The following is a 23,851-nucleotide window of genomic DNA, read 5'->3' on the forward strand; positions in this document are numbered from 1 at the left end:
CATACTCCGCACACAGCATGGTCTGCATGGCTGTTATTCCAGAAGCAAGCCTCTTCTAAAGATGATGCACAAGAAAGCCTGCAAACAGTTTGCTGAAGACAAGCAGACTAAAGACATGGCTTACTGGAACCAAGTCCTGTGGCCTGATGAGACCAAGATAAACTTATTTGGTTAAGATGGTGTCAAGCGTGGGTGACGGCAACCAGGTGAGGAGTACAAAGACAAGTGTGTCTTGCCTACAGTCAAGCATGGTGGTGGGAGTGTCATGGCTTGGTGCTGCATGAGTACTGCCAGCTGTGGGACTACAGTTCATTGAGGGAACAATGAATGCCTACATGTACTGTGACATACTGAAGCTGAAAATTATTCACTCACCTTGGAAACTCGGCGCAGGGCAGTATTTGAACATTAAAATGACCCTAAACACACCTCCAAGAAGACCTTGGCCTTGCTAAAAAAAAAACTGAGGGTAAAGGTGCTAGACTGGCCAAGCATGTCTTCAGACCTAAACCCTATTGAGCATCTGTGGGACATCCTCAAATGGAAGGTGGAGGAGCACAAGGTCTCCAACATCCACCATCTCTGTGATGTCATCATGGAAGAGGGAAGGGGATCCCAGTGGTAACCTGTGAAGCTCTAGTGAAATTCGTGCCCAAGAAAGTTAAGGCACTTAGGGGTGTACTCACTTTGTTGCCAGCGGTTTAGACATTAAAGTCTGTGTGTTGTGTTATTTAGAGGGCACCCCAAATTTACAGTTATATAAGCTGTACTCTGACTACTTCATGTTGTATCATAGCGTCATGTCTTCCGTGTTAGTAGAAAAACTGTAGGGGCACAAAAGAGCACAAGACCATCGGGTGAGACCCTTTTAGCTGCAAAGGAAAGCAAAAGTAAGGTGTTCACATGTGCAGATTGTGTGCAGGCACAAGGCCTATGAACACTTGGAGATATTAGATGCTGCTGCCTCGTGGCTGGGGGACGATCTCCTACAGCAGTGTTCCCCAACTCTGGTCCTCAAGAGCCACCAACCGGTCATGTTTTCAGGATTTCCTTAGTATTGCACAGGAGATAATTGCATCATCTGGACAGGCAAGAATTCAATCACCTGTGCAATACTATGGAAATCCTGAAAACATGACCTGTTGGTGGCTCTTTAGAACTGGAGTTGGGGAACACTGTCCTACAGGATAGCTGACCAAGTTGGGCGATAGCAGAACATTGAGCTGTGCCGCTGTAACAAAGAATTCTTAGGACCAAGATGAGTTGAACTTCTTATTATTAACACAACGCGTTTCAACGCTGGACTAGCGTCTTTTTCATTTTGGTAAGAAACCATTTCATAAGCCTACTAAAGAACACATCTATAGGAGAACTATGCACTGGCAGAGAGTAGAGTCTGTGCATGGAAACAGTAGCTGGAGATGGGTTTTTGGCACGCAGTGTCGGAACACAATATAAAATCTCCCTAATGTGCCATTTAGCAGTGTCCACTCAGCTCGCTGATATGACGGAGTTTATCTTTAGAATACATGACGCAGCGAGCTAAAAGCCTCGAGAAGATAATGCAACGACGATCTGCAAGGTTACATTTTCATTTCATCCCAATGATCGATATCCGCCCCCCTTCCCTTAATCAATAGTGGATTATTTGATCATTTATTCATAGTGGAAGCTTCCTGTAAACAACTTTATAAATAACAAAGGTTTATTGCTGATTTGGACGATTTCCCATGGAGAGGGATCTGAGTCCTAAATGCTGAGTAGGAGTATATTTTATTATCAGGCTGCAAGTTTTATTATATTGGATGGCGTTTATTATATTGTAGATGTTGTTATTCACCCATTAAAGTGAATAATACAAGAATGTCTATTTTCTGGGGTTATGTGGGCTGTCATGTGGACGTAACCTAACCGTACAGAGGTTGTCCATCTCCAGGAGGAAAAAAAAATCTACTTAAATGGATGAATTTTGGGCCAAAAATTATTTTTTGCATTTTGGTGTTGTTTGATCAGTTTTACACCGTTTGGCTTTTACAGGCTGTTTGTTTCCCTGCAACTTTGATGTGGTCACTAATCAGGAGCTCAGAGAAAGAGAGATAGCAGAGTTACAAGGTCTCCGATTGTCTGATGGATTGACAGTTTTGCAAGAGATGGAGCAACATAGATGCTACAGAAGACAGAAGGGGGCAAAGTTTTTAGCAAAGCTCAAGTACAAAAATGATTTTTGACCAAAAATACATGCATTTAAATAAGGAAAAAAATAGCAGGGACTTCCTGTATAGTAAAATGGAGTATGCTGTACCTTTTTTAATACAATTATGCAGTATCCAGACACATACCAGCCAGTTGTAGGACAAACGGTCACTGTTTTGGCCTCCATCTGAAAAATATCTGCCGGGAGCTTTATCCTGGCGTATACAGGGTGGGCCATGTATATGGATACACCTAAATAAAATGGGAATGGTTGGTGATATCATCTCCTGTTTGTGGCACATTAGGGATGGGAGGGGGAAAACTTTTCAAGATGAGTGGTGACCATGGTGGCCATTTTGTAGTCGGCCATTTTGGATCCAACCTTATAAATGGCCCACCCAGGTGTATCCATATAAATGGCCCACCCTGTACACTGACTGTAGTGCTCATACATATTGGAGAGCTGTCAGATGAATGATGGTTTGGCTCATGACTCTCTCCCCAATTCCTCCATACACAGGACCACTTGGCTTGGCCGAACATTCTTGTGAGAGAACTACTGCCAGAATTTCTGTTATTGGCTTATCTCCCCACCAAACAAAATGATCGGGCACTTGAATTAAAACTGCCCGATCTTTATGACCCCACAACATAATCTGGCACATTGGATGGTCATCCAATGGGTTCGGACAACGTTTATGGAACATGAATGGTGGTCCATATAAACGTAAGACTGCAGACATGGACACAAGAGTAGGAAGTGTTAGTATTTACATTCATATATGTCTGAATAACAGCTCTGGATCACAAACTGCAGCACTCAAGTACAGTGGGCACGTTTATTACATTACATGGATGGGGTTTTTTGGGGGAGCACATAGGAAACACAAATAGCTGCTGATAATGCAGATTCCGCAGCTTATGATGCCCTTTGGTGCATTTAAGACAATGGCACCAGTCACAATGAAATAGAATGTTACTGTGGAATAATGTAAGAAATCAGAGCTAAATTACTGGATGTGTAAATGATTTATTCTCTACCAGTCCATAAATAGAATATGTGATGTTTATGAAACACAGATTTATCCTTGCTATTACGTCTGACTTGCTTATTTCTATGGATAGGGTCATTTTTATAAAATTATTCCACAATTTTTGGCCGCAGTTGTACACAGATTGGTGATCTCTGACCATCTTTGCTTCTGAGAGACTCTGCCTCTCTAACATTGTGTTTTCACATACAATCACGTGACTTAGATGAAAATTGACCCTTCGGCTGTTTTTCATTAGAACCTCTTAATTTTCCAGCCTTTTATTAACCCTGTCCCAACTGATTTGAGATGTGTTGCTCCTATCAATTTCCAAATTAGATAAGTTTTTCAAATGAAATTTAATGATGTCCCACGTGCTTTTTCTAATCGGTAGTCTATGTTCTGTTGTGAACAAAATATAGCTATAAGAGATTTCCAAAAGATTGCATTCTTGGTTTCTGTAAATTTTATACATCATCCGATCTTTTTTGGGAATTGAGGTTGCAGTACAAACATGAACACAAGTATTTATAAATTATAATGAATGCATAATTCAGTATACACACTGACATTGACTACACTAGATGATTTGTTTTTGTTCATTCTTTCATAGTTGTAACATCTACACCTTTCGTACATCAGCTTCACTATACAAGGTCTTTTTTATAGGTTTAACTTTAATTTTAAAGGGTGGTCCACTATTCGGACAACCCCTTCTCAATCCCTATGTTTCTTCCAGTAAAATAATAATACCTATACTCACGTCTGGGGCTAGCGCTGTTCCAGCGGTGTTGGTACTGGCCATCCCGGGGCTCGTGTGACATTATTATGTCACGCGAACCCTGCAACCAATTGGTGCTGTCTTTACTCTCCATTCATACGGATGTAATTTAATTCCAGAGGAGGTGAGAGAGAGCAGCCGCAGCTCTGTTTTCCTCCAAATGTTGGATTTGTCCAAAGGAAGAGAGAGGGAAGCCAGCACTGATTGGCCACAGGGATCACCTGACATAAAAATGTCATGTGAGCCCCTGGAGAGACAGTACCAACACCATTGGAACCGCATCGGCATTGGGAGTGACCATAAGGAGTTGCTATTTTTTAAGGGATAACATGGATTTGCACTGGGTTGTCGGCGTAATGGACAACCCCTTTACGTGCCATTTTGCAAAACCTATCATTTATATATATTTTTATACTATGTATTGATGACGTTTATTTTTTAAAAGTGTATAAAAATTTTAAAAAATGTGATTATTGCAATGACATTTCATAATTTTTTTAGTAATTTTGTGGAATGTATTAATATGTTACAGGTATTTAGAAATGCACTAGTGTATAAAGGTATATCTCTATGTAGCAGTACAATATGCCCGTAAAGAAGAAGAATAACATTTAGCTCTATAGATGTATAAAAAATCTCTTAGTCTTAGTAGTGCAGCCTGTGGCTCATGGCCCAAACTCCTGCCTGCCATGTAAGAGGTTGAGAATATGAATCTTCTAAGCAGCGAGAGACAGTCTTTAGTTGGAGAATGAAAATCCACATGGCGAGAAAGTGCAGGTGAACCTAAAGCGTGTGTGTTATGTTTGACAACATGCCAACGGAGTGCCTGCACTTGATTTAAACCATCGTTTTATATTGATAGACTCCCTTTAATTTTTTTTTTTTTAAATTAGATTATTGGCAAGGTCAATAATCTCTGGAGTAAAACTAGCAGTGTTGCGGTTTGGGAGCCAAAAAACGGTTACGATACAACAGTAAATGCCCCAGGAAAATAGTTTGCCGACACTTCCCAAGACAATGGCAAAATGACTTCTCAGAGGTCAGTGAGATGCCAACACTTTCCCCCGAAGAATCACCCAACTCCCAATACAATAACACCCAGACACACAATATGTCTTCTAACGTCTATAACGGGGGCCAGGACGTCATGCCAGATACATAGTATGAGAGATATCACCCAATAGACCCCATTGAGATCTGTTGGGTCCCATTCTACTGTCTGAGGGGGAGAATAATGTGGCAGATCTAAACATAACTTAAAATAACGTAGCAACAGAACTTTGGAAATCTGGCACAGGTACTCTCAGGAACAATGAGAAATATTCTGGGGATGAGTATTATGGAGAACATATACCGTACATATTTTTTTCTGTTTGTATCTGTGATATTTTGTTGTGTTGTATCGTGGTGTACATCTGTCATGTTTGTGACCCCCTTTCCTGAACTGTTCAACATCAAACCCACTGTCAGTGGACAAACCGCTGTGGACCTTGTGCTTTGGTGTGTTTCGTTTGGTGTCTCATCTGAGTGACTACAGTTAATGGACTTTAAGTTTGTATTCTTTTTGTTTCTTTTGTGCCTGGTGCATTAGGCTGCCTTGACATCATAACAACAAGCAATGGTAGGTCTCCCCATCTTCTCTTATTAAACAAGATGACTGTTCCTTGCATTTGTGTTTCGTTTTATATATAATTTATTTGAATATGTAATGAATGTACTAACATGTGACTAAATCAGACCATAGATCTAAAGAGTATGACAATATAAGTCAAATAACACCTCTACATGTTCATCAGACTTTTTGTTATATAGATATGTACCATACATATACACTGGTAGATTGCTGGTCAATATCTTGTCATTATTATGCATATTTGAAGGATGTTAACGGGTTATTTTCATAATTAACAAGTTATGCCTTAAGGTACCTTCACACATAACGATATTGTTAACGATATCGTTGCTTTTTGTGACGTAGCAACGATATCGTTAATGAAATCGTTCTGTGTGACAGCGACCAACGATCAGGCCCCTGCTGGGAGATCGTTGGTCGCTGAATAAAGTCCAGAACTTTATTTCGTCGCTGGACTCCTGCTGACATCGCTGGATCGGCGTGTGTGACACCGATCCAGCGATGTCTTCACTGGTAACCAGGGTAAACATCGGGTAACTAAGCGCAGGGCCGCGCTTAGTAACCCGATGTTTACCCTGGTTACCATCCTAAAAGTAAAAAAAAAAACGCTACATACTTACCTACAGCCGTCTGTCCTCCAGCGCTGTGCTCTGCACTCCTCCTGTACTGGCTGTGAGCGTCGGTCAGCCGGAAAGCAGAGCGGTGACGTCACCGCTCTGCTTTCCGGCCGCTGTGCTCACAGCCAGTACAGGAGGAGTGCAGAGCACAGCGCTGGAGGACAGACGGCTGTAGGTAAGTATGTAGTGTTTGTTTTTTTTTACTTTTAGGATGGTAACCAGGGTAAACATCGGGTTACTAAGCGCGGCCCTGCGCTTAGTTACCCGATGTTTACCCTGGTTACCGGCATCGTTGGTCGCTGGAGAGCTGTCTGTGTGACAGCTCTCCAGCGACCAAACAGCGACGCTGCAGCGATCCGGATCGTTGTCGGTATCGCTGCAGCGTCGCTTAATGTGAAGGGGCCTTTATCCACTGGATAGGAGATAACTGGCCCATCGCTGGGGGTCTGACTGGAGCTATATAAACTGGGAAACTTGGCTCTGCAGCCCCTTCCTCAATGGAGAGTGGATGTACATTCTCTACTTCCGCTCTATTCTTTGTCTATTGGACTGATACAAAAAGAAGAGTACAATGCTCCTCTACTTCTGGCAGTCCCATAGACCGTAAGTGGAGCGGAGGATTAAGCTCCATTTAAGATGGGGCTGAAGATCCTGGTGATTGCTGATGATCCCAGCAGTCAGACCCCAGTGATTAGTAGGGCACCTAACCATCAAGACCTTTAATTATTTTACATTATGAGGTTTTTCTACAATACATATTCATTGTGCTAAGAATCAATAAGAATACAAATAATGATTTTGTTCATGGGACATTGGTTATTTTTTAAAGTGTAACGGTATTTTCTAAAACTTCTTGGCAAGACTTCATGACTTGTGGAAAGTTTTGGTGGGGTCCAGATGCTGAAAACACTATTAATCAGTTTAATTGCCGCTGCCCTTTGACACTGAAGATGTGTTGACACTTAGTGGAATGTTTCTGTGTCTTCTTTTTAGCAATTAGTGAGGAGTCGGACTAGTGATGAGCGAGTATACTCGTTGCTCGGGTTTTCCCCGAGCACGCTCGGGTGGTCTCCGAGTATTTGTGACTGGTCAGAGATTTAGTTTTCATTGCCGCAGCTGAATGATTTACAGCTACTAGCCAGCTTGATTACATGTGGGGATTCCCTAGCAAACAGGCAATCCCCACATGTACTCAGGCTGGCTAGTAGCTGTAAATCATTCAGCTGAGTCAACAAAAACTAAATCTCCGAGCACTAACAAATACTCGAAAACCAGAGAAACGAGTATACTCGCTCATCACTAGTGAGGACCTTAACCAGGTCCGGACGAGGTGTAGGCAGGGTTGGCACCTACCTAGGGCACTACCTCCTGCCTTACAGAGGGGGGCGTACTTAGAAAAAAAATTGCTGAATATCTGCGGTCGTCCGATATCTTTTTGCAGCTGCAGATATTCAGCACAGTGATGGCCGGGGTGCAGGAACGGAGGTGAGCGGTGTCAATTAATGATACCACTCATCTCTCTCTCTGCCTGCGCCCCGGCCGTCGCTCCGTCCCCTAACTTAGTTGTATTCACATCTGTCAGATGCGAATACAATTACTGTGCGCCGCCCCAGACAAGAGCAGCTCCGTGGGGATCTCCAACAAGACCCAGGCCACTTCAGGTGCCTTGTTGGAGAAGGCGCATGCAGGGGATGTTGGATGGCGCTGTGCCATGATGTCATCTCGCCATCCAGTGTCCATTGCTGCACTTCACAGAAGAGGAGACAGTGGATGGGAGCCTGGATTATGAGTATGCACTGTTCTTTTTTTGTTGTTGTTATATCACTTTGCAGGGAGGCAAAAAATGAAGGGCTGTACAGATGGGGGATAAAATGAGGGGAGGGGCTGTGCTGTTGCGGAAATAAAATGAGAGAGGGGCTGTGCTGATGGAGGAAATAAAATGAGGGGCTATGCAGATGGGGGAATTAAAATGAGGAAAGGGGCTGGGCTGATAAGGGGAATAAAATTACATGAGGGGCTGTGCTGATGGGGGAATAAAATGAGTTGCTGTGCAGATGGGAGGAATTATCTGAGGTGCTGTCCTGATAGGAGGTAATGAACTGAGGAGCTATGCAGATGGGAGGTTTAAAATGAGGGACTGTGCCGAAGGGGGAGAATAAAATTAGGTGCTCTGCAGATGGAGTGAATAAAAAGATGGGCTATGCAAATAAGAAGGAATAACTTGATGTGTTGTGCAGATGAGGGGAATAAGCTGAGGGTCTGTGCAGATGGGGAAATAAACTGATGGGCTGTTCACATGTGGGAATAAGCTGGGGGCTGAGCAGAGGGGGCGTAAAATGAAAGGCTGTGCAGATGAGGGAATACAGTGAGTGGCTGTGTAGATGGGTGGTAATAAACAGAAGGGCTGTGCAGAGGGGGGATAACATGTGGGGCTTTGCAGAGGTGGGTAAAATGAGGGGCTCTGAAGTTTGGGGGAATAAACTGAGGGGCTATGCTTATGGGGGAATAAACTGAAGGGCATTGCAGGGGGGAATAAACAGAGGCTGTGCAGGGGGACATGAAATGAGAGGCAGTGCTGGGGGTGCATGAAATGAGGGTCTGTGAATGGGGAAAGCAAAGTATATTAGTTAATAACAACTCCCAGTATCTTACCTTTGTTAAGGTCACATTGGGAGTTGTATGGTTGTAGATTCATGTAATACAAGTGTTTATGGGGCTGACTTGATATTACAATTGATTGTTGTACTAAGCTTGGTTCTTGTATTCATGTACTCTTGGTTCTGGTGATGTATTCATGTACTTATGGTGGTTCTGGTGATGTATTCATGTACTGATAGAGGTTCTGTTGATGTATTAATTTACTGGTGGTGATTCTGGTGATGTAGTCAAGTACTGATGGTGGGTCTATTCATGTATTCATGTACTGATGGTGGATCTAGTGATGCATTCATGTACTAATGGTGGTTCTGGTTACTTATTCATGTACTGATGGTGGTTCTGGCAACGTATTCATGTACTGATGATGGTTCTGGTGAAATTCATGTACTGATGATGGTCCTGGTGATGTATTTATTAACTGATGATGTTTCTGGTGCCATATTCATGTAGTATTGATGGGTCTCGTACTCTAATTATGTACTGATGATGATTTTGGCTTTGTTTAATGTACTGATGATGGTTCTGATGACTATATCAGGTTCTGATGACTATATCAACAGAATCATCACCACAACATGAATACAGCACCAGAACAACCATCACCGTATGACTATGTCACCAGAACCGGAATACATCACCAGAAACACCATCAGTTTTGTGCAAGCTGGATTTGTCACAAGATGGAAGCAAAAACCATCAAACATATCCCTTTATTTATAATTGGGGTCTGTTTATTTTATATTAGGGTATATGCCAAATGCTGGACACTTTAGTTGAAACCCAATGGACCCGATTATAGTTACGCTTTCTTAGTTTCCATAATTATACTTGAGTTCTACATTTAAAATATTGTGCGAATATTGTGCGTCAGGGATGCATACAGTGGGGAAAAAAAGTAATTAGTCAGCCACCAATTATGCAAGTTCTCCCATTTAAAAAGATGAGAGAAGACTGTAATTGACATCATAGGTAGACCACAACTATGAGAGTCAAAATGAGAAAGCAAATCCAGAAAATCACCTTGTGTCATTTGGCAAGATTTATTTAGCAAATTATGGTGGAAAATAAATATTTGGTCACCTAAAAACATGTAAGATTTCTGGCTCTCACAGACCTGTAACTTCTTCTTTAAGAGGCTCCTCTGTCCTCCACTCATTACCTGTAGTAATGGCACCCGTTCGAACTTGTTATCAGTATAAAAGACACCTGTCCACAACCTCAAACAGTCACACTCCAAACTCCACTATGGTGAAGACCAAAGAGCTGTCGAAGAACACCAGAAACAAAATTGTAGCCCTGCACCAGGCTGGGAAGACAGAATCTGCAATAGGCAAGCAGCTTGGTATGATGAAATCAACTGTGGGAGCAATAATAAGAAAATGGAAGACATACAAGACCACTGATAATCTCTCTCGATCTGGAGCTCCACGCAAGATTTCACCCTGTGAGGTCAAAATGATCACAAGAACGGTGAGCAAAAATCCCAGAACCACACGGGGGGACCTAATGAATGACCTGCTTAGAGCTGGGACCAATGTAACAAAGGCTACCATCAGTAACACACTACGCCGCCAGGGACTCAGATCCTGCAGTGCCAGACGTGTCCCACTGCTTAAGCCAGTAGATGTCCGGGCCCGTCTTAAGTTTGCTAGAGAGCATTTGGATTATCCAGAAGAGTATTGAGAGAATATCATATCGTCTGATGAAACCAAAGTAGAACTGTTTGGTAGAAACAAAACTCGTCGTGTTTGGAGGAGACAGAATACTGAGTTGCATCCTAAGAACACCATACCTACTGTGAAGCATGGGGGTGGCAACATCATGCTTTGGGGCTGTTTCTCTGCAAAGGGACCAGGATGACTGATCCGTGTACATGAAAGAATGAATGGGGCCATGTATCGTGAGATTTTGAGTGCAAACCTCCTTCCATCAGCAAGGGCATTGAAATGTGGATGGGTCTTTTAGCATGATAATGATCCCAAGCACACCGCCAGGGCAACGAAGGAGTGGCATCGTAAGAAACATATGAAGGTCCTGGAGTGTCCTAGCCAGTCTCCAAATCTCAACCCCATAGAAAAACCTTTGGGGGGAGTTGAAAGTCTGTGTTGCCCAGTGACAGGGTCCAAAATATCACTGCTCTAGAGGAGATCTGCATGGAGGAATGGGCTAACATACCACCAACAGTGTATGTGAACGTTGTGAAGACTTACAGAAAAGGTTTGACCTCTGTCATTGCCAACAAAGGATATATAACAAAATATTGAGATGAACTTTTGTTAATGACCAAATACTTATTTTCCACCATATTTTGCTAAATAAATCTTGCCAAATCAGACAATGTGATTTTCTGGATTTGTTTTCTCATTTTGACTCTCATAGTTGTGGTCTACCTATGATGTCAATTACAGGCCTCTCTCATCTTTTCAAGTGGGAGAACGTGCACAATTGGTGGCTGACTAAATACTTTTTTCTCCCACTATATCGCTATTTTTTCTTCTGTATTGTGAAAATCGTCCACAAAAAATGATTGATGCTGTATCTAACTTTGAAATTGCACTCCATGTTAAGTCAAATCCCTAAAGTACACCACTTGTTTTACTTTTGTGAAAAAAGTAACAATTCTAGTGGAAGTGGTCATAAGAGTTTGCTACTTAACTCATCGCTGGAAAGGGGGGATGTGCATTGGTGGTCCTAATACCTTTGTCTCTTAGACATTCCTTTGGGGCAAGAGGGGCGCCAGTGGCTTCATCTTCCCAGGGCACCAAAATACTTTGTCCTGGCCCTAGTTTTAGCACGCAGGCCAGACACTCCACCAAATAACACTTTTAAGGGTCTCTGACATATCAAAAGTCAAAAGTGGATAATTCATCCATTTAACGGTAAGCTCATTACAGTATGTCTATGACCACCTAAAAGTAAACACCATTTGTCTTAAAAGGATTGATCTGATCAGTGGGAAGTTATCTACCTGAAAGCAAAAAATAAAGCAAGCATACCATTGTAATTCACACCCTCCTGCAATGCTGCAGCTCCAATGGTCACCACTCACCTGCAAGCCATAACGTTATGACCACGGCGGTCACTGATTTATTGAATGCATGGGAAAGGTGACTTTTGGTCAGGACATTGTGTTCTACAGACTGGTGTTGACAATCAGAGCGCTGGAGAGTGGAACAAATTAAAATAGTATGGTAATTAGAGTGGGTACGGAAAGTATTCAGACCCCTTTACATTTTGCACTTTTTGTTTCATTGCAGCCATTTGGTAAATTCAAAAAGTTAATTTTTTTCTCATTAATGTGCACTCTGCACCCCATCTTGACTGAAAAAAAAGAAATGTAGAAATTTTTGCTAATTTATTAAAAAAGAAAAACTGAAATATCACATGGTCATAAGTAACATAGTAACATAGTAACATAGTTAGTAAGGCCGAAAAAAGACATTTGTCCATCCAGTTCAGCCTATATTCCATCATAATAAATCCCCAGATCTACGTCCTTCTACAGAACCTAATTGTATGATACAATATTGTTCTGCTCCAGGAAGACATCCAGGCCTCTCTTGAACCCCTCGACTGAGTTCGCCATCACCACCTCCTCAGGCAAGCAATTCCAGATTCTCACTGCCCTAACAGTAAAGAATCCTCTTCTATGTTGGTGGAAAAACCTTCTCTCCTCCAGACGCAAAGAATGCCCCCTTGTGCCCGTCATCTTCCTTGGTATAAACAGATCCTCAGCGAGATATTTGTATTGTACCCTTATATACTTATACATGGTTATTAGATCGCCCCTCAGTCGTCTTTTTTCTAGACTAAATAATCCTAATTTCGCTAATCTATCTGGGTATTGTAGTTCTCCCATCCCCTTTATTAATTTTGTTGCCCTCCTTTGTACTCTCTCTAGTTCCATTATATCCTTCCTGAGCACCGGTGCCCAAAACTGGACACAGTACTCCATGTGCGGTCTAACTAGGGATTTGTACAGAGGCAGTATAATGCTCTCATCATGTGTATCCAGACCTCTTTTAATGCACCCCATGATCCTGTTTGCCTTGGCAGCTGCTGCCTGGCACTGGCTGCTCCAGGTAAGTTTATCATTAACTAGGATCCCCAAGTCCTTCTCCCTGTCAGATTTACCCAGTGGTTTCCCATTCAGTGTGTAATGGTGACATTGATTCCTTCTTCCCATGTGTATAACCTTACATTTATCATTGTTAAACCTCATCTGCCACCTTTCAGCCCAAGTTTCCAACTTATCCAGATCCATCTGTAGCAGAATACTATCTTCTCTTGTATTAACTGCTTTACATAGTTTTGTATCATCTGCAAATAAGTATTCAGGCCCTTTGCTCAGTATTGAGTAGAAGAACCTTTTGAGCTAGTACAGCCATGAGTCTTCTTGGGAATGATGCAACAAGTTTTTCACACCTGGATTTGGGGATCCTCGGCCATTCTTCCCTGAAGATCCTCTCCAGGTCTGTCAGGTTGGATGGTGAACGTTGGTGGACAGCCATTTTCAGGTCTCTCCACAGATGCTCAATTGAGTTTAGGTCAGGTCTCTGGCTGGGCCAGTCAAGAATGGTCACAGAGTTGTTCTGAAGCCACTCCTTTGTTATTTTAGCTGTTTGCTTAAGGTCATTGTCTTGTTGGAAAATGAACCTTCGGCCAAGTCTGAGGTCCAGAGCACTCTGGAAGAGGTTTTCATCCAGGATATCTCTGTACTTGGCCACATTCAGTTTCCTTCAATGGCAACCAGTCGTCCTGTCCCTGTAGCTGAACAACACCCCCATAGCACGATGTTGTCGGTATTGGGCAGGTGATGAGCAGTGCCTGGTTTTCGCCACACATACTCATTAGAATTTTCACCAAAAAGGTCTATCTTCGTCTCATCAGACCAGAGAATCTTATTTCTCATAGTCTGGGAGTCCTTCATGTGTTTTTTAGCAAACTCTATGTGGGCTTTCATATGTCTTGCACTGAGGAGAGGCTTCCGTTGGGCCACGCTGCCATAAGGGCCAGGTGGAGGGCTGTGTGATAATTGACTTTGTGGAACTTTCTCCCATCTCCCTACTGCATCTCTGGAACTCAGCCACAGTGATCTTGGGGTTCTTCTTTACCTCCCTCACCAAGGATCTTCTCCCACGATTGCTCAGTTTGGCTGGATGGCCAGGAATAGGAAGACTTCTGGTGGTCCCAAACTTTAAGGATTATGGAGGCCACTGTGCTCTTTGGAACCTTGAGTACTGCAGAAATTCTGTTGTAACCTTGGCCAGATCTGTGCCTTGCCAAAATTTTGTCTCTGAGCTCCTTGGCCAGTTTCTTTGGTCTGACATGCACTGTGAGCTGTGAGGGTATCTGCACACGTTGCGGATTCCATTGCGGATTTTTCCATGCAGATTCTGAAAAATCCCTGCAAATTTACCGCTGAGTTTTTACACCTGCGGATTCCTATAAAGGAATAGGTGTAAAACGCTGCAGAATCCACACAAAGAATTGACATGTTGCGGAAAATAAACCGCAGCGTTTCCGCGCTGTATTTTCCACAGCATGTGCACTGCGGATTTGGTTTTCCATAGGTTTACATGGTACTGTACAATGCAGCCAAATCCGCAACGTGTGCACATACATAAATCCTCACAGAGTGTACACTGCGTGCTGTCATGCAGTTGACGGCACCAAAAGCAAATCACATACTTGCAGTCACATGCCGACCAGAGTGTGCAGCTTCACTCAATACAAGTGAGCTGAAGGAGTCTGGACATGTCTAGTCAAAATGTGGATGGAATTATGCAATTTGCATGCTTGCGGTCACATGGATGCCCAGCGGCAGCACCAGAGAATCCTGACAGGGCGCACTGTGCACGCCCTGAGTATTCCAAAGTCTGCAGTCACACAGAGTAACTGCAGATTTGAGCCCCAAGCTTGGACAAGCCCTTTAAGCTATGCTCACATAGCATTTGACCCTATATTCCATTGCTCTTTTAATACTCACTACAGTGGCATGTAAAAGTTAGGGTACTCCTATTCAAAATTACTGTTATTGTGAATAGTTACGGAACATGAAGATGAAATGATCTCTAAAAGGCCTAAAGTTAAAGATGACATATTTCTTTTGTATTTTAGGCAAAAAATGTATATATATTTTCATCCTTTACATTTTAAAAATTACAAAAAGGAAAATGGGCTGCTGCCAAAGTTTGGACATCCTGCATGGTTAGAACCTAGTAGCACCCACTTTTGAAAGTATCACAGCTTGTAAACGCTTTTTGTATCCAGACGAGTCTTTCAGTTTTTGTTTGACGAATTTTTATTCATACTTCCTTGGAAAATTCTTCCAGTTCTGAGAGACTCCTGAGGCATCTAGCATGCACTGCTATTTTGAGGTCTAGCCAGAGATTTTCAATGATGTTCAGAACAGGGACTGTAAGAGCCATTGTAAAACCTTCAGCTTGCTCCTTTTGAGGTAGTCTATTGTGGATTTTGCCGTGTGTTTAGGATCATTATTCATTTGTAGAAGCCATACTCCATTTTTCTGTCATGCACCGTGCGCGCTGCCCTGCAAGTCGCATCAGCTGATCTAGTGATCCCGCAGTGTGTTCTGATGTATTCAGACTGCGGGGCTGGAAATCTGGCGCATGCGCAGTTAGTATCTGCGGCTGTCCCCATCTCCTCCGCCTCTTTCCTCCAGGGTGATATGACTCTTCTGCAGCTTGTGCTCACTCTGACGCTGCAGTGCAGACGAGTCATATCACGCTAGAGGAAAGAGGCGAAGGAGATTGGGACAGCTGCAGATACTAACTGCGCATGCGCCAGATTTCCAGCCCCGCAGTGTGAATACATCTGAACACACTGCGGGGCGAGATCACTAGATCAGCTGATTCGACTTGTAGAGCAGCGCGTACGGCGCATGACAGACAAATGAGCACAGTGCAGGCGCCGGGTACGTGCATACAAACAGAGGAGGCGGCGACCGGCGCACTGAGGGGATGATTGACGGCTTGGAGACGGTTGAGTCCAGGGGAAAAGATGTGGCCCCTGGACAGAATACAGGTATGGCACGAAATTTATAAAACTCAATATTTCAGCGTTATTAGGGAGCACAAATATAAGAGCCACCATCACAGAATGCAGCCTTAGTGCTGCAGAAGGTGGCTCTTTTACTTAAAACCGCCCTGGGGGGGGGGGGGGGGTGACAGGTTGCCTTTAATGGTTTATGAGATGTTCTTTTCCTAAAATTCTGTGCCCTTTTTTTCTCCACACATACCTTTGATCATTGTGGCCAGAGAGTTATTTTGACCTCATCGGTCCACAGGACATGTTTAAAAAATGCATCAGGCTTGTAGAAATGGTATTTTGCATACATTTGACTCTGAATTTTATGGTGAGGACAAAGGAGAGGTTTTCTTCTGATGACTCTTTCACGACGGCCATATTTGTGCAGGTGTCGGTGAACAGTACAACAATGTACCACAGCCCCAGAGACTGCTAAATCTTTCTGAAGGTCTTTTGCAGTCTAGTGGGGGTTCTGATTTGTCTCTCTAGCCATCCTACGAGCAGCTCTCACTGAAATTTTGCTTGGTTTTCCAGATTTTATATTAACCTTCACTGTTCCTGGTAACTGCCATTTCTTAATTACATTTCGAACTGAGGAAAGGGCAACTTGAAAGCGCTTTGCTATTTTCTAATAGCCTTCTCCTTTTTTGTGGTCTACCACCATTTTCATTTTCAGAGTGCTAGGCAGCTGCTTAGAAGAACCCATGGCTGCTGTTTTTTGGCACTAGTTTAGAGGAGGCCGGGTTGTTATAAAGCTTGGAAATTTGCATCACCTGGCCTTTCCTAACTATGATACTAAACAAGTCATAACCCTAACAGGCTCATTTAGGTCTGAAACCTTGGTCAAAAGTTATCTGAGCACACAAATCTCCAAGGGTGCCCAAACTTTTTCATCAGACCATTTCACTTTTTGTAATTTTTAAAAAGAAAAAAATGACAATTTATATATTTTTTGCCTCAAAAAACAAAGGAAATGTGTCATCTCTAATTCTAGGCCTTTTAGAGATTGTTTCATCTTCAACTTTCTTAACAGTAATTTTGACCAGGGGTGCCCAAACTATTACATGCCACTGTATACCTTCATAATGTTCCAGAATGGGATATTCATGATATACCGCTGGTCATGAGAACCTCGGGTGACAGCTCTTCAAGAGAAGAAAATGTATTGCATCCAGGTTCTATTCTCTTACATACTAAAAATCTATAAAAACATTATAAATTGACATTTATCTTATGAGTCATTAATAAGAATAGCAAATTATGCAATTCTCTTTTTTACAGCTGAGAATAAATTGTACATGTAGATGGAAATATGGCCATGTAGTGCCTAAAATTACTTAGACCTTTGAGGCATACAGTTATTATTAAAGAAAATGACCTATTTTTTTAAATGACGTTTTCTGTTACATCTATTTTTTAAAAATGTAGGCATGTTATTTTTTTTCAGAACACGATCTACTATAATAAAAAAAAATAAATGAGAAATCTAGCAATTTTCAGACTGGCCACTGAGACTGTTCTAGGCTCAAACTTCCTGTCATTTCAGGAAGAGTTTTCAGCAGGCTCCTTATCAGCAGAGGCAGAATTAGAATCGCGCGTAACACCACAACACACAGCTGATAGCACAGGATTCTGACAATCACATTAGATGATGTCACAGCTCACCTCTTCCCCGTTCCTTCTCAATGACCTTTGCACTTGCTCATTAGATGCTTTAATGCAAAAGATATGGTCTGAGTCAGTCTGTTCCTGCTAATGTAAATGTGGATTTCCTTAAAGGGAACCTGTCACCAGAAAAGAAAAACACTATTAACCTGTAGATATTGGGTTAATCTGCAGGTTAATAGCGTTACTAACCTTCCCGGCGTCTGCACTTAGCCGAATGCTGCGGGGAAAAAAGGAACTTTATTTGGTCTGCATACCTGTAGTGACCTATTATGGATATGCTGAGAATGATCAGTGTCTGGCTCTTTTAGCCCATGTGGATGGTTATTTCATAAGAATATTTGTTTGGATGTATTTCTATGAAATCTACTGTTGAGTGCATTTGAGTTACCTAACTTGAAAAACAACATTGTTTATATGTATACAATATATGGTCCAGATATCTATGCATTTATTAGATTGAATCCATTCTTTAAATGTGGTCCAGGTGCACATACTTATTTGATGCACTCAGATAGATTAATGTTTGGGACATATATGCACTTCAGGACTTTATCCTACATATATCTAATATATAATTGCCTAGAATACTACTTCCTGCAATTTGTGCCAACTTCCTGTCCGGAGCTAATGTCCGGAGCTAATGTCCGGAGCTAATGTCCGGAGATAAGTGACGTCAACAGTGTCCAGTGTCTGATTGGTTGCCGCCTGCTGCGAGCAACCAATCAGAAACGTGCCGTACTGTGACACACTCCGCCCGCCATTTTGGTGTGATTTTTGAATTTTTACCTCACAGCAAGTTTCTACTGCGTGGAGGCGGGCCCAGTGACATTGCTCTTCAAGCTCCTGCCGAATTTCGTCAAAAAAATGATAATACCATTTACCAAAACTATATATATTTAGTTGTGAAGTGGTTCAGTGACATTTTCACACCAATTTTGAACTTTTGTTTGGTGTTTTCTCCATATATCTAATATATAATTGCCTAGAATACTACTTCCTGCAATTTGTGCCAACTTCCTGTCCGGAGCTAATGTCCGGAGCTAATGTCCGGAGCTAATGTCCGGAGATAAGTGACGTCAACAGTGTCCAGTGTCTGATTGGTTGCCGCCTGCTGCGAGCGACCAATCAGAAACGTGCCGTACTGTGACACACTCCGCCCGCCATTTTGGTGTGATTTTTGAATTTTTACCTCACAGCAAGTTTCTACTGCGTGGAGGCGGGCCCAGTGACATTGCTCTTCAAGCTCCTGCCGAATTTCGTCAAAAAAATGATAATACCATTTACCAAAACTATATATATTTAGTTGTGAAGTGGTTCAGTGACATTTTCACACCAATTTTGAACTTTTGTTTGGTGTTTTCTCCATATACTGCCTATTATTCACTGACTGTTATACTGAGAGACTGCCGTTTATTAACCTCTTCTTTGCCACATTGGGTATATTGCTCTATTATTTGCCACATAAGGACATTGTCCATTATTGCCCAGCAATTTCTCTGCAATATAAACTGCCTATTTATTAATATCTGCATTCCTGCAAAGAACTATTGCCTATTATTAACTGGCTATTTTCCTACTACCTGACACTGCCTCTTATTAACCTGTTGTTTGCCACCACCATGCTTAAAGCTGTTTAGCTTAGCCAACATGAGCTCTAATAGTAAGGATACTAATGACACAGAGCCCAAAGCTGCTGATGGCGCACGTAAGATTAGGTCTGATAGAAAGTATACTAATAATGCAGAGCAAAAAGACGCCGCTGCCGCACGTAAGCGCAAACAGCGTGCTAACAAGAGTACAGAGGATAGATGCAAGCGCATGGACACTGTTAAGTATACTAATGACACAGAGTCCAAAGCTTATGATGGCGCACGTAAGATCAGGTCTGATATAAAGTATGGTAATGATGCAGAGCGAAAAGCCGCCGATGCCGGACGTAAGCGCAAACAGCGTGCTAAGTCTGATGTCTTTCATCCCTCCCCTCATAAGCATGTTCATGGATCCTGTGTAACTGTACCTTAAATAACAAGAATTGTCAAGAGCTGGTGAGTGCAGCCATTTTTTGTTCTTTCTTACTATTATTTATTAATTGTATTATTCTTACATTTGAATAAATAAAGTATATATGGATTCTAGACTCCCGATTCTTTAGAATCGGGCTGCCATCTAGTCTTATATATTTATTGAAAGAACTTAATGCTGAAAGACATTGAAGCTTGGTGTATACAGTGGGTACGGAAAGTATTCAGACCCCTTTAAGTACAGAGATATCCTGGATGAAAACCTCTTCCAGAGTGCTATGGACCTCAGATTTGGCCGAAGGTTCACCTTCCAACAAGACAATGACCCTAAGCACACAGCTAAAATATCAAAGGAGTGGCTTCAGAACAACTCTGTGACCATTCTTGACTGGCCCAGCCAGAGCCCTGACCTAAACCCAACTGAGCATCTCTGGAGAGACCTGAAAATCGCTGTCCACCAACGTTCACCATCTAACCTGACGGAACTGGAGAGGATCTGCAAGGAAGAATGGCAGAGGATCTCCAAATCCAGGGAAAAACTTGTTGTATCATTCCCAAGAAGACTCATGGCTGTACTAGCTCAAAAGGTGCTTCTACTCAATACTGAGCAAAGGGTCTGAATACTTATGACCATGTGATATTTCAGTTTATCTTTTTTTGGGCAGCACAGGGGGCGCAGTGGTTAGCACTGCAGCCTTGCAGAGCTGGAGTCCTGGGGTCAAACTCCACCAAGGACAACATCTGCAAAGAGTTTGTATTTTACCCCTCGCCACGACAGCACCCTACAGGAGAGAGGGATCCGCCCCACAGGAACAGGAAACCTACAGAAAGATAAAAGGGGGCGGTCCGCCTTTCCTCCTCAGTTTAGGTTTCCTGTTCCTGCGGGAACGACAGGACGCTAAAAAGCTACAGACATACCTAGGCATGTACGCCGCCTGTGCAGTGTCTTCGGAACGGCAGGGGCTGCAGCCTGGAAGCAGCGTCGGGGGAGTTCCGCTAGACGGCTCCCTCCTCGTCTGGGAGGCATACAGATGGCCGGGTCCGGAGAAAGCCGCCCGGCATCTGCATTATGCGGCGGCTCCAGCGTGATCCTCACCCGGTGGAAGGGTGAGTGGCAGGAGTTCCCTGCATGGCGAGGCCGCACCGCGAGCGCTGTCCGCTATTAGTAAGTTCACCCCGGAAGTAGATGCTAAACTTCCGGGGTAAGCAGGCCGAGATCAGCGGTGGGGGTGGCGCGAGTTCGCGCATGCGCAGTACCGCTACAAAAAAAAATGGCGCTCTATTTAAGCTGGCTAACCACTGTTACCTGCGATGCAAGATGTCATCTTCAGGTGCCATGGATCTTGCAGCAGGAGAACCAGTTCCTACCAAGGACCGCTCCAGCAGAGGATCATCAGATGCCGGTCGAAAGAGCGACACTGTGGATAAATCCAAAGGATCTCGGCCGTCTGATCCGGTAATAAAAAGCTTCACTGGGTGAGTTTATAAACTCTGCCTGTTAAGCTGACGCCGTCTCCCTCCTTTCTCTCTCTTTCTCCTTCTCTCGCTATGTCTTAATTTTGACCAGGCCAAAAAACGGCAAAAAACTAAACATAAGGAATGCGCCTTATGCAGCCAGCCCCTACCAGACGCATACCCCAAAAAACTCTGCAAAGATTGTATAGCAGAAACCACACAAGGAGCAGCGGTGTCCATTACGGACTTACGCGCCATTATAAGGGAAGAGTTAAAAACTATGTCACAGGATAAATCACAAAAAAGTAAATCCAAAAGGCCAACGCCCTCATCAGACTCTGATAGTGAACAAGCTGTACTCTCAGATATCTCTATAGCCTCTTCATCATCATCATCATCATCATCAGCTTCAGAAATTGAGGGACGTTCATGTTTCCCCGTAGAAAGTGTGGATAATCTAGTGAAATCAATAAGAGACACTATGGGGTGTGAGGAGACAAAGGGCGCACAAACCACGCAGGATATAATGTTTGCGGGTTTGGCGGAGAGAAAAAGGAAATGCTTTCCAGTTATTTCAGCAGTAAAAGCATTAATAAAAAGAGAGTGGGAGAAACAAGATCAGAGAAGTTTTTTGCCCTCTGCTTCAAAACGGAAATACCTGTTTAGTGACGATGAGTTACTTACGTGGACCAAAATCCCTAAGGTTGACGCAGCTGTTGCCTCTACCTCTAAGCCATCCACATTGCCTGTTGAAGACGCGGGACTACTCTCAGACCCTCTAGATCGCAAAGCCGAGTCGTCCCTTAAAAGATCCTGGGAGGCAACTACAGGCATATTTAAGCCAGCAATAGCGAGCACTTGCACCGCCAGGTCAATGCTCATCTGGATTGACCAGCTAGACCAAAGCATTGAGAATAAAATGTCACGGGAAAAATTACGAGCAGCTATTCCCTTAATACGGGGTGCAGCAGCCTTTATGGCGGACGCGTCTGCAGATTCTCTCCGCCTAGAGGCTAGATCCGCAGGTCTGGTAAACAATACAAGACGGGCGTTATGGATGAAGAGCTGGAAAGGGGACGCACAATCAAAATCTAAGATATGCGCAATCCCATGTGAGGGTGAGTTCCTCTTTGGCAAAACCTTAGACGACATACTCAAAAAGGCAAAAGACAGGAAAAAGGCTTTTCCTGATACATCTATTCCCTTTTATAGGAGAGCCTTTAAGAGAAGGCCATTCGGCAAGAGAAGGCAGACGGACAGGTCGACAACATGGTTCCCTAAAGAAGATAAACAAAGAGGTACCATGTTCAGAAGACCCAACCCCCCAAAAGACAGCAAATACTAAGGATATAACCATTCCAGTAGGGGGCAGATTAAAATGTTTCACTCCCCAGTGGGAAAATATTACAACTAGTTCGTGGATTTTAAATATAATCAGAGATGGAATAAAATTACAATTCTCTCGCTTTCCCCACGAATCATATATTATAACATCTCTCAGCTCGCCTATACAACAAGAGGCCCTGGAGAGTGAAATCCAAACCCTACTATCAAAACGGGTTTTAGTCCAAGTTCCGGAAGGACAAGAGACTAGAGGATTCTATTCCCCTCTATTCTTAATTTCCAAACCCGATGGTTCATTCAGAACAATCCTAAACCTCAAAAAGCTTAATTCATTTATTAAAAATGATACATTTAAAATGGAGTCTATAAAATCCACCATAAAGTTACTTTTTCCAAACTGTATGATGGGGGGCATTGATCTAAAAGATGCTTACTACCATCTCCCTATCCATGACAGATACCAGAAGTTCTTCAGGGTAGCGGTGGCAATCAAAGGCAAGATTTGTCATTTCCAGTATGCAGCCATGCCCTTTGGCCGTTCTACAGCGCCAAGGATTTTCACCAAAGTGATTCTAGAGGTGATGGCTTATCTTCGTCAAAAAGAGACATTAATTGTGCCCTACCTGGATGACTTTTTAGTCATCGGAAACTCATTTTCTCAATGTGCTGACCGTTTAGCTCATGCAGTTTCATCTCTACAGGATCTAGGTTGGATAATCAATATAGGCAAATCCAGACTGACTCCACTATCACTTCAAGCGTTTCTGGGGTTCCATCTAGACTCCATAACTCAAAAATGTCTGCTCCCTCAGGTAAAAATCTCACTCATCAGACATAAAGTCACAACAGCAATAAATAATCCACAAATGACCCTAAGAAAAGCCATGTCATTACTGGGATCTCTTATTTCCTGTATACCTGCAGTCCGGTGGGCACAATACCATACCCGGACACTGCAGCACCAAATCCTCCAAGAGGAAAGACGGTTACTTAGCTTAAATGCAAGGATAACGTTGTCCCAGGAAGTTTTATCTTCTTTAACGTGGTGGCTGAATTCTAACCATTTGATGAGTGGTGTTCCATGGGTAATAACACCATCTCATATTATAACCACTGACGCCAGTCCTCATGGATGGGGCGCTCATATGGGGAATGATTTTTGCCAAGGGTTATGGGACACTGAAGAATGCCACAACTCATCTAATCTGAAAGAACTAAATGCAGTAAGATACGCCTTATATCATTTTCTCCCACAGCTCCGGGGAAAAGACGTTCGAATCCTTTCAGACAACACCACCACAGTGGCTTATATAAACAGACAAGGAGGTACTCAATCAGAGACTCTGATGTCTTCCGCTGGGAAAATTCTGGATTTGGCAGAAAAACATCTATTATCCCTC

At 42.9% G+C, this 23,851-nt stretch overlaps 1 protein-coding gene across 3 annotated transcripts in view; it reads left to right on the forward strand.

The window, feature by feature from the left end:
* PPP2R2C (protein phosphatase 2 regulatory subunit Bgamma) overlaps window positions 1-23,851 on the forward strand; it is a 248,379-nt gene that overhangs the window by 87,126 nt on the left and 137,402 nt on the right. For 2 of the 3 annotated variants that reach the window (XM_069744812.1, XM_069744814.1), the window contains one exon: window positions 5,597-5,626. The exons of the other annotated variant lie outside the window; for it this stretch is intronic. In XM_069744812.1, coding sequence (XP_069600913.1) covers window positions 5,597-5,626 — 30 coding nt within the window. The remainder of the gene's footprint in view (window positions 1-5,596; window positions 5,627-23,851) is intronic. 3 annotated transcript variants of the gene reach the window in all.

The sequence above is a fragment of the Ranitomeya imitator genome, chromosome 1 (assembly GCF_032444005.1).
Source record: "Ranitomeya imitator isolate aRanImi1 chromosome 1, aRanImi1.pri, whole genome shotgun sequence".
NCBI lineage: Eukaryota > Metazoa > Chordata > Amphibia > Anura > Dendrobatidae > Ranitomeya > Ranitomeya imitator.